Genomic DNA, 16,054 nt, shown 5'->3' on the forward strand with positions numbered 1-16,054 from the left:
AAAAATTTAAAAATTTTAGAATTGTTAATACAAACAAAACTATTCTTACAACAAGAATATCACAAACGGCCTAACTCGAGTTAAGACAAAAATGTGTTATGTATTGCAAAGCCTACTGGTACACATCACATTTCCTTATTCACTAAAAACATGTTTTATGTTTATTAGACCATATGTCTTAACAATTAAGAGATTAAAAGAATTAAATATAAAAATAAATAAAAAATACGGCCAATTAAATTTTAAATATAAAGTTATTTTTATTTAACGATTTTTTTTTTTGGTTTATTTTTTAAACCTTAACTAAAATATAAAATTAAAATATTTTGAGTGCTAGTTTTTTATTGTTTATATAAATAAACAGAAAAATATATTTCATATAAAATAGTTTGAAAGTTTTATAATATTTTTACTCAAATACAATAAATAACTTAAAAATTAAATTTTCAAATTATTACATTGTTTTATATGTTATATTATATTTATGTATTATTTTTTTAAATTTCTACTTAATTGGACAAAACATATTGCTAATTAATAAAAAATACAACAAATACATTATAAATTTTAATATTTACTTTAAAAATTTGTATCAATTATTAGATTACAAAAATTATTTCTTAAACATATAAAAGAAATTAGAAGAATAATAAATTAAATAATGTTTAAAAAAATATTACTAAAAGAAATTTCGTTTCATTTAATTTAAATTGAAATATTACGAGATTCATTTTTTTGTATCAAATTAATATGTGCAAGTAATTAAGACACAAGGAATCGGGATATAAATAAGTAATCCTTAACAATTTAAACCGAAGATTAAAATCATTTTTATCATTCGCACTTATATAAAAGTTACTTTTGACCAATTAACACAAATTTTATAAAAAAGAAACTGCTTGTAAAAAAAGTTAATATTTTCAAAATGAAGTATGTATGTATGTATTTTTGAACATTATAAAAAATATTTTTTATATTATTAATCTGTATATACAAATATGCACATCAGTACGTATTACTCGTAATGATTTATTTTTAAATCAAGCGATATACACTAAGTCCTCGAGATACGATATTTCGAATTACGACATGATATAAATTTGGACCATTTTTATTCGGCTTTGGACATTCAAAATTTAAAATTTTTTTTTTTGTTCATAGATTTTACTATTTTTTGAATAAAACTCTATACCGAATTTAGTTATAAGCAAAAGATTTCAATAACGAACTCTTTCTAGTTAAAAATGCTAGTCAGTAGTTAAAAATACGAATTGAAGTGATATATATTAACTTAATCAGATTTTATTTTACTTATTTTTGTCACAAAATTGAGTTTTTTTGGTTTTGTTATTATATTTTGTTGTTTTTTTTAACTTTGTTACCTTTTTTAAAAAACAGGACAATTATGTTATAAAATATTTTGTCTAATTCACTTTTTGTTTCCATACATTTTTTTTCCTCCTCAAACGACAATTTGAGTTCCGACATAAATTTCCAGAACCAAATGCCGTATCTCGAGAACTTTGTGTATTTTGTTTACTTTACGGGCAAAGTTTTAAAAATACAAGTAAGTATTTTATAATTTTTCAGCATTGCTAAATTAAATATTTTAGATTTTTACATACTTATAAAATTTTATTTAATGAAATAAAATTTTGACAACATTAGGTAATAGTTTCTATTAGGATATAAATCAGTCTATTTGCAAATTGGAAACTTTATTTTGCTTTCATTTAATCATTCCAACATAAAACAGAGTAAAGAAAAATAAGAGACAAACTTATTCGAAATATTCTAAATAAGCGCAGTAAATGAAAACAAACAGGAAAAGAAGTAGATACTATTAATTTTATTAGAACACCTACGTATATTCGAGATATTTTTAGTTACATAAATGTAATAATAAGTAATGCTTTTACTTTATTATACTTTAATAAAATGTGAAAATAATTACAATACATACTTGCATTTTCTTACAGGATTTACGTTAAACACTGTACTATTATTTTAATAAAATTTTATTTAACAGAAAATGTTTTAATTTTATTAAAATTTTTACTGTTTTTGATTTAAATTTTTTTGACTATTCTTCAAAAAGATTTTTTCAAATCAAATTTTGATTTTGAAAAATTTCAAAATCAAAAGGCGGCGGCACGGCACTTTGAATAAAAACCTTGATATTTATTTCTGCTAGTCCATTATTACAATACTTTTTTTATAATTAGATACATAAAAATATAAAATAAATAAATTTCAGCCAAAATAATTGAACACTGAACACAACGATTGCAATAATCTAAAACTAATGCCATATCAGACCTCCAAGTTGAAAATATTTATTTTTAAATTCTATTTTTTATTGAACAATTTTACTATGTAATTCAGTACCGTTCCTTTTGGAAGACAAGAAAGGTTGTGTGCGTTAAAAATTGTAATTTTTTTTAATCCATTTTTCAGATGGAAATTACCAATGGATTTTTTTGAAATTTGAATTTTAAATTTAAAAAAATATGTAGAATCAGTAGAGCCAAATATATTGATCAATTTCGTTCACACAAATAAATTCTCACACACCTTCCATCTAAACTTAAGATAAATTTGGAATTTATTTTTGATTTGCTGTCTGAGCTTGATGGCTTGTAGATATATATGGCATTATCTAAAACAATAAAAAACACTTTTGATTCGGAATGAATAAATGAAACAGCCAAAGTTAAATTAACATTCTTCAATATATTCAAATACCTCGCCTACCTAATTTTTTCCTTCATTTATATCGATTGATGGATATTTTACTATTATTAGTCAATTTTAACTATAAAAGCTAAAAAGATCCCAATACCAGTAAACCATATGTGTATGATCATAAAATCAATTCAATTTTTCTCAATAAAATTGAAAAATTATATATGTACATTACCCAAGTTTTGAGTTTAAAAAAAAAAAAGAGAAAAAAAATTAATTCAAAAGCGTAAAAAAAAGTTAAAAAACTGTGAATTTTTTTCATGTGCATTCCTGTATATTTCTAAGGTATTTTTATAGAATTTTGTTCAATTATTAAGCAAATTCCTATAAATATTTTTTTTTAATTCAATTGAAGGTTTTTATCAATTGAAAACGATTAATATGCCTATTCCAAGATGCGTCGTAATATTGGTTCGAACTACTATACGACCCCGAAGAAAATGGTATTCCAATATACGAATAAAATATTTAATTTTTCGGATTGTCAAAATCAAATGAAAACTTGTTTACTGGTAAAAAAGGAAAACAAAAAAAAAACGAAACACAACGAAAACAAAAATTATTTTAATTTAAAAGTAAACAAATAATAGTGGTTTTATTAATAAACGAAAAAAAATATATTATATCTAGCATTTCAATATATTTTAAATATATATTAAATTGAAGTTGAGTTGGATTCAGTAACTTTTTATATTGAATTACACACATTTTATTATTAATTACAGAAGCTATACTTATATTTTAATAATTTTTTGACTTGTATTATTTATTTTAAAACTTAACTGAAAACAGCTATCGATAATAAAACTACAACTAGCTATAAATTATTTACGAAGAATGTGATTATTCGTGGAATTTTATTAACATTTGCTAAAAACGGATCTTAAAATGAGTTACAAAAATTCGGAGTCATAATTTATTCGTAACTTCTGACGTTTAATTTGGAAAATTTTCGGATCTTGTGTATTACAACATTTTTGTATCATCCCCGAAAAAAAAGCAATACGACGGATTTTGGGATAGGCATTTTTGAAAAATAATCCTGCACATTAAACATTAAATCTTAAGTTTTTATTATAATATTGCAAAAAATTTAAATTTAATTTAAATAAAATATAACATTTTCTTGTAATAAAGGTGGGAAACTTGAATTTTTAAATTATTGCGATTTACTCGTACACTTATTTTCGTTACAAAATTTCACATGTTTACTCAACCTGATAATACATTTTTCTCTTCAAGATTCAAGATAAATTGAAAATTTTAAAGAATTGTTCATTTTCGGATTGGCATGATTAAAATATTTAACGGATATTCCATTTCAACTAACTTAATTCTAATTATTATTTTCAAATTATTCTTGATTCAAATAAGTTGATTCAAATTATTATAAAATATCAAAATGTCTAAATTAGGGTATGAAACTGTGAAACTTTGCAAAATGAATTGCGTTTACAGTCTTGTAAATAATAAGAAAATTTGATTTTTGAAAATCTAAATTTTCTTTTATTTCACTGATACTAAAATTTTGATTCCTAGAATTATTTTTGCATAATACCAAAATTAGTTTAATTATTGTAGAAAACAAATCAAATTATTGAGCAATTAAACAGAATCCTTTTTTTAAATTGGTGAAATAGGTTTTCTTTTATTATTTTTTTCAAATGCGTTAGAAAAAATTTTATTATCAAACATTGATTAACGTGTAGGCTCTTTAAAATTTATTTTAAGTTTCCCACTTTTTAAGCAAAATTTCTTTTTACAATTTTACAAATATTTATTTAAATATTTTTATTAATAAAAATGTTATCCGTTTTACAATATACATTTACATGCATGAATAAAAATTTTATGTAATTTTCAAAATTTTCAAAAACAAATTTTAAGCCTAATTCTCTTGCTAATAATTATGATAAAAATTTAAAAATATATTATATTTTCTTTGAAAGTATATTTACTATAGTTTTGTTCAATTTTATAATATTTTGTAGTTATTAGAAATATTATGAATTTTTCCTTATTATCATCATTTTAGTATTTTTTGTTTTTCTTGTTTTTGTTAATGCACAATAAGCTTAAAATATTAATTAAATGAGGAATTAGATCATGTTGCATTAATTTTGCTTCTGAAAAATAAATAAAAAAATTATATAACATTTTAAATTAATTACTTAGAGTTAATTAATTAGAGTTAATATAAGATTAAAAACAAATATTATAAAGACTTTTGTTTACCTCGTCTTTCTCTGCAACACTATCTTCATCTTTTAAATAACGGGAACGGCGTTTGTCGTTACTTAGCAATTGTGCAACTTTTGATTGTTTGGCCAAATCTAAGGCCTCTTTTTTACTTCGTAATGCACAATCTTCCAAAGTTTCGGCAGCTTCATACATACCTTGACGACGATATAGAGCTCCTAAATTCTTTAAAGTTGTGGTTACTGTTGGTGAATCAACTTTGGCAGCTTTGTGCCAACCGCCGTATTCTCCATATGGTGTATTTTCACGATTTTCGAATTTATGCTCCTCACGCTCTTCAGCAACCTAAAATTTAATTCAATTATATAATTATTTTCATAAAATAAGTTCATTAACTATATATTTCAGCAATAATTTAAATAAATTGCTTCAACAAATATTATCTAGTTATATTAGATCTTAAAAGTAATACATATGTATATGTATTTCCACCAAAGCCGATTAGTTTATTTAAAATTACTTTTGGTTTTAAAAAAAATTTAGTTTTAAATAAATTTTTAAAAGATTTTGTTTTCTTACATTTAACTGTGTGTCTTTTCCCAGTTCAACATACGTAATAAATTTTATAGGTTCTAAAAAGTTTTAAGAAATTAAATAGAAGAAGAAGTAACCATGTATATAAACATACATATTACCTCCGAATCACTCAACAATGAAAAAATTTTAAAATTTTTGGAATGTATTATTTTGAGAATTTTTTACAACTCATTGGTTTTTTAAAAACTACTTACACTTAATTGTACGGTAATATCTTTAAGGTTAGACATATATGTATACATGAATTTCTATTTAATTTCCGTTTTTTCTAATTCATTTTTTTAGTTCCGTCATGCAGATTCTTCAAAATCTCATCAATGTATGTAAAAACAAGATTTATTTGAAATTGAAAACATTGAACAGAAGGATGGAAAACCGAAATGTAATCAAATTTTCATTGCCATGTTTAAAAACCTTCTCAACACTTTTGCTTATTTATTATAATATGTACAATAATTCACACAAATTTTTCAAGTGAAAATAAAAAATAACTTATCACTAAACCTTACATAGTCAAGGTAAAGTAAAAAAATTTACAAAATGAATTTAAAAATATTAAAATAACAAAATTAATTATAAATTGTAAATAAAAAAGAAAATTACTTTAAAAAATCCTTTTAATTTTATTACGAAGAAAATTTGCAATTAAATTTTATTACAAAAAGGCAAGCAAAATATAATATTTTAGAAGTGCAATAATTTCGAAAAAAAATCGTGTTCTACTTTACACATAAATTACGGAAGACATTTTATAAAAATTTGTAACAAAATGACTTAATTTATATTTTTTTTTTTTTTTTGAGAAATTTATGAAATTTTTACTTTTAGAAGTAAAAATTGTTAAAAATCTTTACTTGATTAATTTAAGTCCTAACTATTTTAAGCTCTTAAACTAAAAGATTAAATAATTAAATTTTATTAAAAAAACATTCAAAATACAAAGTTTAAAATAATAGAGATAATTTTTTTAAATTCTTAACTTTATCCCTGCAGACAAATTTAAGCATTAATTTCTGAATTTGGTTTCAAGATCGTGTTGTTATAATATCGATTTTAAAGATTATAATTACATTTGTGTATTTAAAATAATATTAAATTATTAGTAGTGGATGACTTTTTTAACTATACACAATGTTTTGTTATATTCTTCTGCTAAATTAATTACAAATTATTAACATTACAGCAAAGATTTTAAAAAAAATCTATAATACGAATAGAATAACTTAATTCTAATATATAAAAAATTTTATTAAGATTTAATTTTTAACTTTAAATACAATTCTTATAATACAAGCTAATATATATTTAAATGCTACTAAATCAGATAAAAATAATTAACTATATTTATTAGAAATTTTGTGAATAATACTCTAACTATTGAATTATTAAATTTACGGAAAAAAATAATAAACTTTTGTCTCAATTCTTAGGATTGGATTTGAAAACTTTTAGCACCAAAAATTTTATTTCAGAAAATTCAACAATCAGTACGAACTAGTAAATGGACAAAGCGAAAAATTAAAGGAATTTAGGGAAATTATACTCTTAGAAATATTGGCGTTAACAGCAATTTTGAATTGATTTTATTAAAAAAAATAAAGCTACTGTATAAAATCCATATATGAACATGTAAAATTATCTACTTGTTTTAGAAATAAAGCTTATTATCCAAAACGACTGAGTTGATGTAAACTCATTTACAACATCACATAATAGTCTAGTTTCAAATTTTGGCTAATTTGAAGTAAACACATTTTTAGACGTGATTTTAACTATGTTCAAATGCATTAAGATTTTTAGAGAATTTTCTGGAACTTTATCTGAAAAGAAAATGTGAAAGGGTGTTCACAGAGTAATGAATCTGATGAGATAGCAGATTTTTATTCGGTCATTTTTTACTTAGTCCTCTCTCATTATTCACGTAAAACTGCCAAAATTTAATAGCATCGCTCATAAAGCAATTCTGGACGGAGAGCAGAATGTGATTTTTCGTAAGTGGAATCTTTATCACCCGTGCTAACATTTTTTAAACAATGTTATTTAACAATTTTACTCTTCGAAATTTGTTCTTCTGTTTCGGAAAGAAGACTATATTATACCCGTAAGCGAGATATATTTTAAAGGTGACGTTCGCGATCAAATTTTCAGCGATTTTACGATGAAAAACCAACACGGTTCTGCGAATGACCAATTTCATTACAACACATCTATCATCGTAAATGACGTAGATGATCAGCAATAGAGAGATGAAATTTATGAGAAAGATTTTCGGCCAACCGGCGTCATAATCTTGGAATAAAATTATGTTTTCTTCACACTTTTAATGACAGAATTAGTTGGTAGCTTGCTAACAGAACTTAGTTCCCAGGCTGTCACTTTGGTCTACTATTATTTGTTAATTTATCTATCTAGGTTAAAGATGTTTTCTCTATTTTGACAGCTGGTGAGGGTTCAAATGATATAAAAAATTGTAGAATTTAATTACTATTTTTTGCTTAGTTATAAGTTATTTGCATTATTTACCTTATCTGATTTAAAATGACATAAAAAATCATTCTTAGTAGTTTTTTGTTTTTTGCAACATCTTTTAACATCGAAAGTATGTTCGTAGGGTATACTAAATTTGCCTTACCGTTTGTAACGCTAAGGAATAATTGTCTGAGATATACACCCAAGTGTGCTCGATTTAGCTTTGTGTGTCCGTCTCAGCGATAACTCAAAAACTAATTGCGCTAAGTTCACCAAATTTTCACAAATGATTTATTATAGTAAATGCCAGAACCCTTTTTAAATTGGACTTGATCCGGGTACCGGTTCGGGTAGCTGCCATACAACTTCAAAATTTGTTTGGCTATATCTCATTGGCTATATTGAAATTTCACACAAACGAATATATTAGTAGGGCCAATATGTCTCAAAATAAAAGTAGGGCCAATGTGTTTGGTAGCAGTGATATAGCAACTTCAATAGTATTTTGGCCAATCTTAGAAAATATTAAAAACACAGTACTGAAATTTTTCATAAATTAATACGGTAAAATGACAACTTAAAGTCATAGTCTATTTCATAGTCAGCTACGGCATATTTATTCGCATATAGGATAACAAATTCGTACGGGTATCACAGAGTTAACACGGTCAACTCTATTTTTCTTGTTTCGAATGCAATTGAAGAAAAAGTAATATTTAAAATATCTACTGTCAAAAAGAGGTTCCCGTGAATATTACAAATTACAAAATTTCGGATAGGTAATTTGCTATAAAATAAGGTAAAATTTTGATACTTCAATAATAAATTCATACAGACTTGTTTAGGATGCAACAACAACAATAATGTTTTAATGCATTTTATTTGTAAAAAAAAAGTATTATTTACGCATGTGTGTAATCATTTTAATGAAATAATAAACGCTCAGTTAAACGAACAATTAACTTGGGGAAAGGAACTCTGGGAAAATGAAAAAATTTAAGAGAAAAGAACTATGAATGCCTTAGAGAAAAATGTAAAGAATAATTCAAGAATACTGCTTTTAGAAAAGAGTCAGGACTGCTTTTAGAAAAGAGTCAGGACTGCTTTTAGAAAAGAGTCTTCTCAAAAAAAAAGTTTGCTGCGACCCTAGCAATAATAAGTTCACACAACCTATTAGCAAATTCAAGAAATATAATGGTACGAAGATTTTTCAATTTGGAGAATTTGAAGAAGCTACCAAAAAATAGAACCCTACAAAAAGAATATATTGAATTTGCGAAGTTATGGGCAAATTTGATACATATTGAATAAATTAAAGAACATGAAATTCTTAAGATCCATTATTTTATGCAATATCATGGTATAACCAAGCCATTTAGCAGCACTACTACATTAAGAGTGGTTTTTGCACTTCATGCAAAACGGCGAGCAATCTTTCTTTAAACGACATCATGATGAAGGGCGCAAAACCGCAGTATAATTTACTTGATATTTTACTTCGTTTTAGAACACAAAAATATGTTTCACGACTATTTTCAGCTATATGAGAACATTAGAAGGCAGCCGCATATGAAAATTTTTTTTAAATTGGATTTCTTTTTTTTTTCATTTTAATATTTTTTACATAGTGCGTTCATTACATATAAAATGGATTGTCTAAGAAATTTGCTCATTTTAATGTTATATTTAAATCATATGTGTATAAAACACGCCTTCCAAATTTAATGATAGAACAATTAGAGGAAGGATATAAATTGGCTTTCTTTTTATTAGAAAACGTTTACATAGTGTTGATTATTTTGATACTGCTTTATTATATAAATATAATATGAAATATGTAAGTAAGGAAGGGAATGACACATTTTATCAAGAAAAAATTTTTATTCAAACATATGAATAACATTAAAGATTAAAAAAATTTCGGACCTATTTCTTAAAAAAAAAGGAAAACAATATTAAAATTAAATTATAAATTGTAATAATAAAAGAAAATAAAGCTTAGGTACGGAAGCCTGATAGCAATTAAAAAGTGAAGGCAACACCACCACACAAGATGTGAACAACGAAAGAGCACCTCATATTTTTAACCTGAATGCCTACATGAAACCTTCTTAGTAAAGATTTAAATTTTTATTTTGAATAAACTTGCTTCATTTACTTTTTGCATTAAAATCTAAAGAAGAAAAGAAAACAGCACTTATCACCTGATGTTTAAAATGTGCGTAAGTTAAAAATACGTAAACTCTAGCCAAACTTTTAAAATACTATAGAGCAGACATAGTACTATCAGAACCAAAACTAAGACGTTGCCACAAACCATAATAAAACTTAACAACAGTCACTTACAGAAACAATTAAAACAGCAATTCAAATACCAGTACCACTTATTAATATAAAAAGTAAAGGACTTGTCAAACTCAAATCACTAACAGAAACATTAGTACACCAAAAGACAACTAAAGATGAATAAGGACTGATTGAGCCATCACAAACAACAACAATAATTGGGAAAAGGACTTTTGAAAGAATAAAAATTATAAAAAATTGAGAGACAATAATTATTTTATCGCTTCAAAGACAAAAAAACATTTAAATGGAAATAAAAAAAAATTAAATTTGTCTTATAATTAACATTAGTGACCTTATGGATAATAATTAAATTGTACAAATGAATTTACAACTTATAAGTAAAAATTAGTTTTAAATCGATTTCAAATTTCAGGTTTATCAATATTTTGGCATTTAGGAAATTTAATTAAGTATGCAATCTAAACGGTTTTTTTTTTAACAAAACATCATATTTTTAAATTTTGTAAAAGTTTTTATCGTACATGGTATTATATATCAACATGCCAGTTGTAACTAGCATTTAAATTTATAATTTCACAATGGATTTAATAAATTACTTTAAAAATACAAATAATAACCTATAATGTGTAATTATTAGGAAATTTAATTTCTAAAAATATGTTATAAATATTTTTTTTTATTGTGCATTTTTGTCCTATAGGAATTATGAATTTATATTATAACTATTTTATATCATTATTAAAATTTTAAAATAAATCTTTTCTTAATTCGTTTTCATATTTTTATAAAATGAATAATTTTATATAACATAATTTTAAATTTGTGCATCTCATGTTGATTTGTTTGGTAAAAACTTATTTAACATTTCCTTAACACCTTTCTAGAAAAAAAAAATAAAAAAAGAAAGAAAAACAAAACAATAAATTTAAAATTATAAAAAGCAATAAGGAAAGAGAGAAATGGCAATACAAAAGAAAATTTAAAATTTTTATTCAAAAACTTTAGATAGCTAATTATAAAATTATTTACTCAAAAAATTTTGGATGCAGTTAACGACAAGTAAATAATAACAAAATAACAATTATAATTATAAAAATAATTAAAATTTTAAATTATTTTGAAAATTTTTCTAATAAAATGTCGCTCTTATGACTTTAAGTTTTCTTTTTTCTTAATTTATATTTATATTTAAAATTGACCCAAAAAATTTTTTTTTTAAATTTATTCCGTAATAAATTCAGCAGAGCAATATCTGTTAGTATATATTAAATGATTACAAATTAAAATTTTTACAATTGCCAATTTTGAGTACAATTATAGTTAATTTATTTAATTTCTTTTGTCAAAATTTCAGTTTTTTTCTGTTACAACAAAATTTTATCTAAGATATTCATAAAATTTATGTAATGTAATTTTCAAACACGAAATTTTATAACTTTTTTAACCAATTTTTTTCAAAAGCGTTTTGAATGAGGCATAAAATAAATTGGACATTTATTTCCCACTTTTTAAGGGCTTTACTGATACAGTCCATAATTTTGAACTTTCTTTTTCAAAGACAATATTTTACTAAATGAATTGCTAAAATAGCAAAATTAACATACGTTTACTTCCTAAGATCATAGAAAACCAATGACGTGCAAAATCAAATAATTCATATAGTGCTGTTAAATTTTACAAAATAATTAAATATTTTGACTTAAAAAATGCAACGAAACCTTTAATGTGCGTTTTATAGAGTATGACTCGTTAAAAGAGAGTAAATTGATAGATTAAAATTAAAAAAAATTAAATTATAAAAAAATATTTTTGTAATTTAATTCTATCTTGATTTATTATTTAATAAAAATAATTAAAACAAAATTAAAAAAAATTACTTGAAAAAAAAAAAAACAAATTTCATTAATTCTAGGTTTTTTTTAAATTAAAATGTAATCATTTTCAGTTTAGCACCTGTATTAGAAACTTGTACTTGTATGCAATTATTGCAGCAACTCTTTTTCGAACTATTTCAAAATTCTTAGAAATCGTATTGATTTTCATACACTTATGTAATACATAGTTGGCATATACTTTATTATAAAAATTAACTATTCGTTAAATCTAAAATATATTATCTATCTATTAATATAGAAAAGAATTCTACCTGCTGACTCAAATTAGAATAAATATTTTTGAAACGAACTACACGAGTGCACAAATATAAAATCAATGTTTTAGCACAACTTATAAATTTTGTTTTTGTTTTCCATTGAACCTTGAGTTTTACACTTTTATTATTTCCAAGTTAATATTTTCGTTTTTATCAAATATTCATTGCTTAGATCAAGCATTAGACAAATCGTCAAAAGACTTAAATAAAAACATTATTTAGTCGCAACTAAGCAACAGAGTCATTATTTATAAGAAAGGGAACAAAAAAGAGAGGAGAATATAGGTTAATAGAGGATAATGCAATTAAAATAAAATGACGAGCACAAATAGAAAAAAACTTAAAGCCTAACAACCAAAGTATATCTATTAATAAGCAGTTCGACTCTCCGTTTACATCACACTAATGCAATCCTCACCAATTTTTGTATACAAAAAAATTCCCTTAGCTAAAAGAGTTAAGCAGTATAACTTCTTATTTTCATTTTTATACACATAAAAATTTTTGGGAGAGGGAAAGAGTACGCAATAGATGTTTACCTGCTTTTTATATAATGTATTTTTATATATGTATTTTTCCTATATAAAGTATAGGAAAAAATATTAAGAATTTTAAAGGCGGGAGTTTTATTTTTGTAACTTATTCCAGTACAAGGTGGCAAAAAATGTGTATTATATTATAAAAGCGAAGAAGAGAAAAAGTGTTTAAAAAAAATTATTATAATTTGTATAATATAATTTTGAAAAATAATAAAAATAAATTTTGAAAAGACGTATAATATTAAAAAAAATTTAAATAGTTGTCAAAAAAATATTTTTTTATAAGAATGGGTAAACATTATTTGAAGTGTTTGGAATGAAAAAAGGCCGAAAAAATGTGGAGAGGTAAATGTACTTTTGAAAATATTTTAAATAATTAGTGTTAAGCATTTGTAATTAATAATTATTAATAAATAAAATAAATAAATTATCTTTAAATTTTTTATTTCAATCCTAATAAATTTAGAACATATTTCCCATGAATCGGTAATAATTATATTTCATAAGGTATTAATCAGTATGCATACACCTTTTTTTCTATACAAATTACTTTATTTCTATGTCACTACCTGATGCTGTGTATCTACTGTACCAGGTACATGCAAGTGTACATTCATACATGAAACTTCAAACTCTTTTGCTTTCATACATTCGAATTCTTTACCTAACTTTAATAAAATGAAAAATAAATTTTGTTATTATCAAAACAAAAATAACAAAATTTTTGCCTAACTTAATTTCATTTTATTTCAGTTCAATGTTTTTGATACACTCGTTTGTTTACAATATTTTCTTTCTTTCTTGCCTACACAACTCCTTTTTTGAATATTTTAAGAATTTGGAATCAAGATGCAAACGAAAACTAACGGAATGGAACGAGTCGAATTACTTATTAATGGATATACTTTGCTAACAACATACCGACCACCAGACACAAAAGAAGTAAGAACAATAGAAGAGAAAGAAAAAATAAATAAATAAAAAGAAACAAGAAAAAGAATATTAATAAAAATTGAAATTACACAAAAGTCTAATTACCCTTACTAATAGTAGGAGCAAACATCAAAGAATTAGAACTAACACAACACTACATTCTAGTGACTGGCTCATTTCAACCTGTTCCAACAAAGAAGGAGCCACAATGGTCCACGATGAAGCTGATGAATAAACACTACGTCATCGATAACCTCTCTCAATTTACCGATCGCTCTGTCAAGGATCTCAACATCAATCTAGCTTCATAAGATACTGACAAAAAGGATCAGACCAGCCTAAATCCCACAAAGCAAAACGTAGAAATTTCCGCTGAACAGATTCAATGCGAGAAACATTCACCCCACATCACGGTGCCCAAACCTGACAACATAATTCAAAATCAGCTTTACAAAAGACAGATACAAATGCTTCGCAACATACGAATCAACAAACTCGTTAGCTTACCAATAACACAAAAAAAAAAACGCTAACCCTCACCAATACCAGAATGTGGAGTCATAATTCATGCCAGGTAACAGAAAACTCCCTCCTTCTTGAAAAACTCAACACCCGACAACGTTATATAACAAGCCGAAACCACCTCCTAAAATTGTCCAAATCACTCTGTAACGCCAAACAATCAAACACCGACCCACCCGGCCCCAAAACCAAGGAATCATTGGCAAAACTATAAGACGTGACACCTAAAATAGAGTCAAAAGTATCGTTAGTAGCCACTATAAGAAGGCAGAGCCGAACGGAAAGAAACCTGATACAACCTACGTGTTAAATAAAAAGAGACCAACATCAAGCTAAGAAGAGGAAAACCAATACTAGCCACTCAGAATAACCTGATGCAGAATAGTATCAAAAGCTTTGTTAACGTCTGCAAAAACAACATCGGCCTGTCCTACCCCTCCATGATATTATTAGTATCCTAGACAAACTCTACTATATTAGTAACCAGCCACCTTTCTGAATACCATGCTAACAGGAATGAATAAAAGGACCACAGTAAGAATAGAAGTAATCAACCAAAATACCCTCAAAAAGCTTAGAAATAGTCGACATCTTAACTATAATAACTTTATAACCTTAGCTAATATTTATAAACCTATAATTAATAACTGAAATACGCTAACCCTTCTTATGCACTGGAACAACATTCGACTCCTTTCAAGCCGAAGGAAAGACGGAAGACACCAACGATTGATTAAAAAGGTAAGAGGACCAATAGTGGGACCAGCACACCTACACAACACTACTCTTGGAATTCTATCAGGACCAGGAGATCAGTCACCACCCAAACACTCCATGACGCGCAGAACGACATCATTCCCCAGCACAATACCATCAAGATTAAAAACACCAGAAGGCACACCACCAATATCAGCAAAAGCAGCAAAATCTCCACCAACCGGAGCAAAAACATTCGAAGAGTGGCAGGCGAACAAAGGATCATTAGAAGAACTAACATAAAATTAGGGCGAGGATGGATAACCATTAGACCTATTCTTAAAATTAATAAAATCAGAAATTATCTTGGACCACAGACACAGAAACACGCAAACAAAAAGAAACACGCAAATAAAGCTTGGGCAGACAACCATCAGTTTTCATTCGCATCAACATTCATCATCAGTTCGCCAATATCCACCAACATTCGCATCAGTTAAGAAAATTGAGTCAAACTCCGCGCGCAAGGAAAAAAAAATCAAAATAAGCAAACGAAAAAATAACCAAGATTAGCCTTACAAAAATTAAAGCTGAAGCACTGCTTCCCCCCGGACAGCAGAACAAATCATCCTGACAGGAAACATTACAGGGACAGGTGGATGGTAATCATCCGGACGATCAAAAAATTGGTCCCAAGTAGACACAGCAAAACTCCCAGGATCAGAACAAAAGACAAGATTCAACTGCCTACCAAATTTATTACAAAGACAATTTACCTACCACAAGTCAGACGAACTAGTATTATTGAGAAACTCACATTTAAACCCTACAGAAAAATTAGAAACTACATAAAATTTATTATCTTCATATTTAAAGAATTCATACCATTAAA

At 25.4% G+C, this 16,054-nt stretch overlaps 1 protein-coding gene across 3 annotated transcripts in view; it reads right to left on the minus strand.

Annotated features, from left to right (window-relative positions):
• Positions 1 to 420: 420 nt before the first annotated feature.
• Positions 421 to 16,054, minus strand: part of LOC129606010 (kinesin light chain) — a 40,197-nt gene continuing 24,563 nt past the window's right edge. The window contains exons 5-6 of one of the 3 annotated variants that reach the window (XM_055516056.1): positions 4,981 to 5,289; positions 421 to 4,871 (exon numbers count right to left, since the gene is read on the minus strand). In XM_055516056.1, the coding sequence (XP_055372031.1) occupies positions 4,860 to 4,871; positions 4,981 to 5,289 (321 nt within the window). In that variant the 3' untranslated portion in view covers positions 421 to 4,859. Of the gene's footprint in view, positions 4,872 to 4,980; positions 5,290 to 11,008; positions 11,201 to 16,054 lie in introns of those variants that run through there. The other 2 variants (XM_055516057.1, XM_055516058.1) reach the window with 2 other exon arrangements.

This window comes from Condylostylus longicornis, unplaced genomic scaffold (assembly GCF_029603195.1).
Source record: "Condylostylus longicornis isolate FDR11 unplaced genomic scaffold, ASM2960319v2 ptg000016l, whole genome shotgun sequence".
NCBI classification, from domain to species: Eukaryota; Metazoa; Arthropoda; class Insecta; order Diptera; family Dolichopodidae; genus Condylostylus; species Condylostylus longicornis.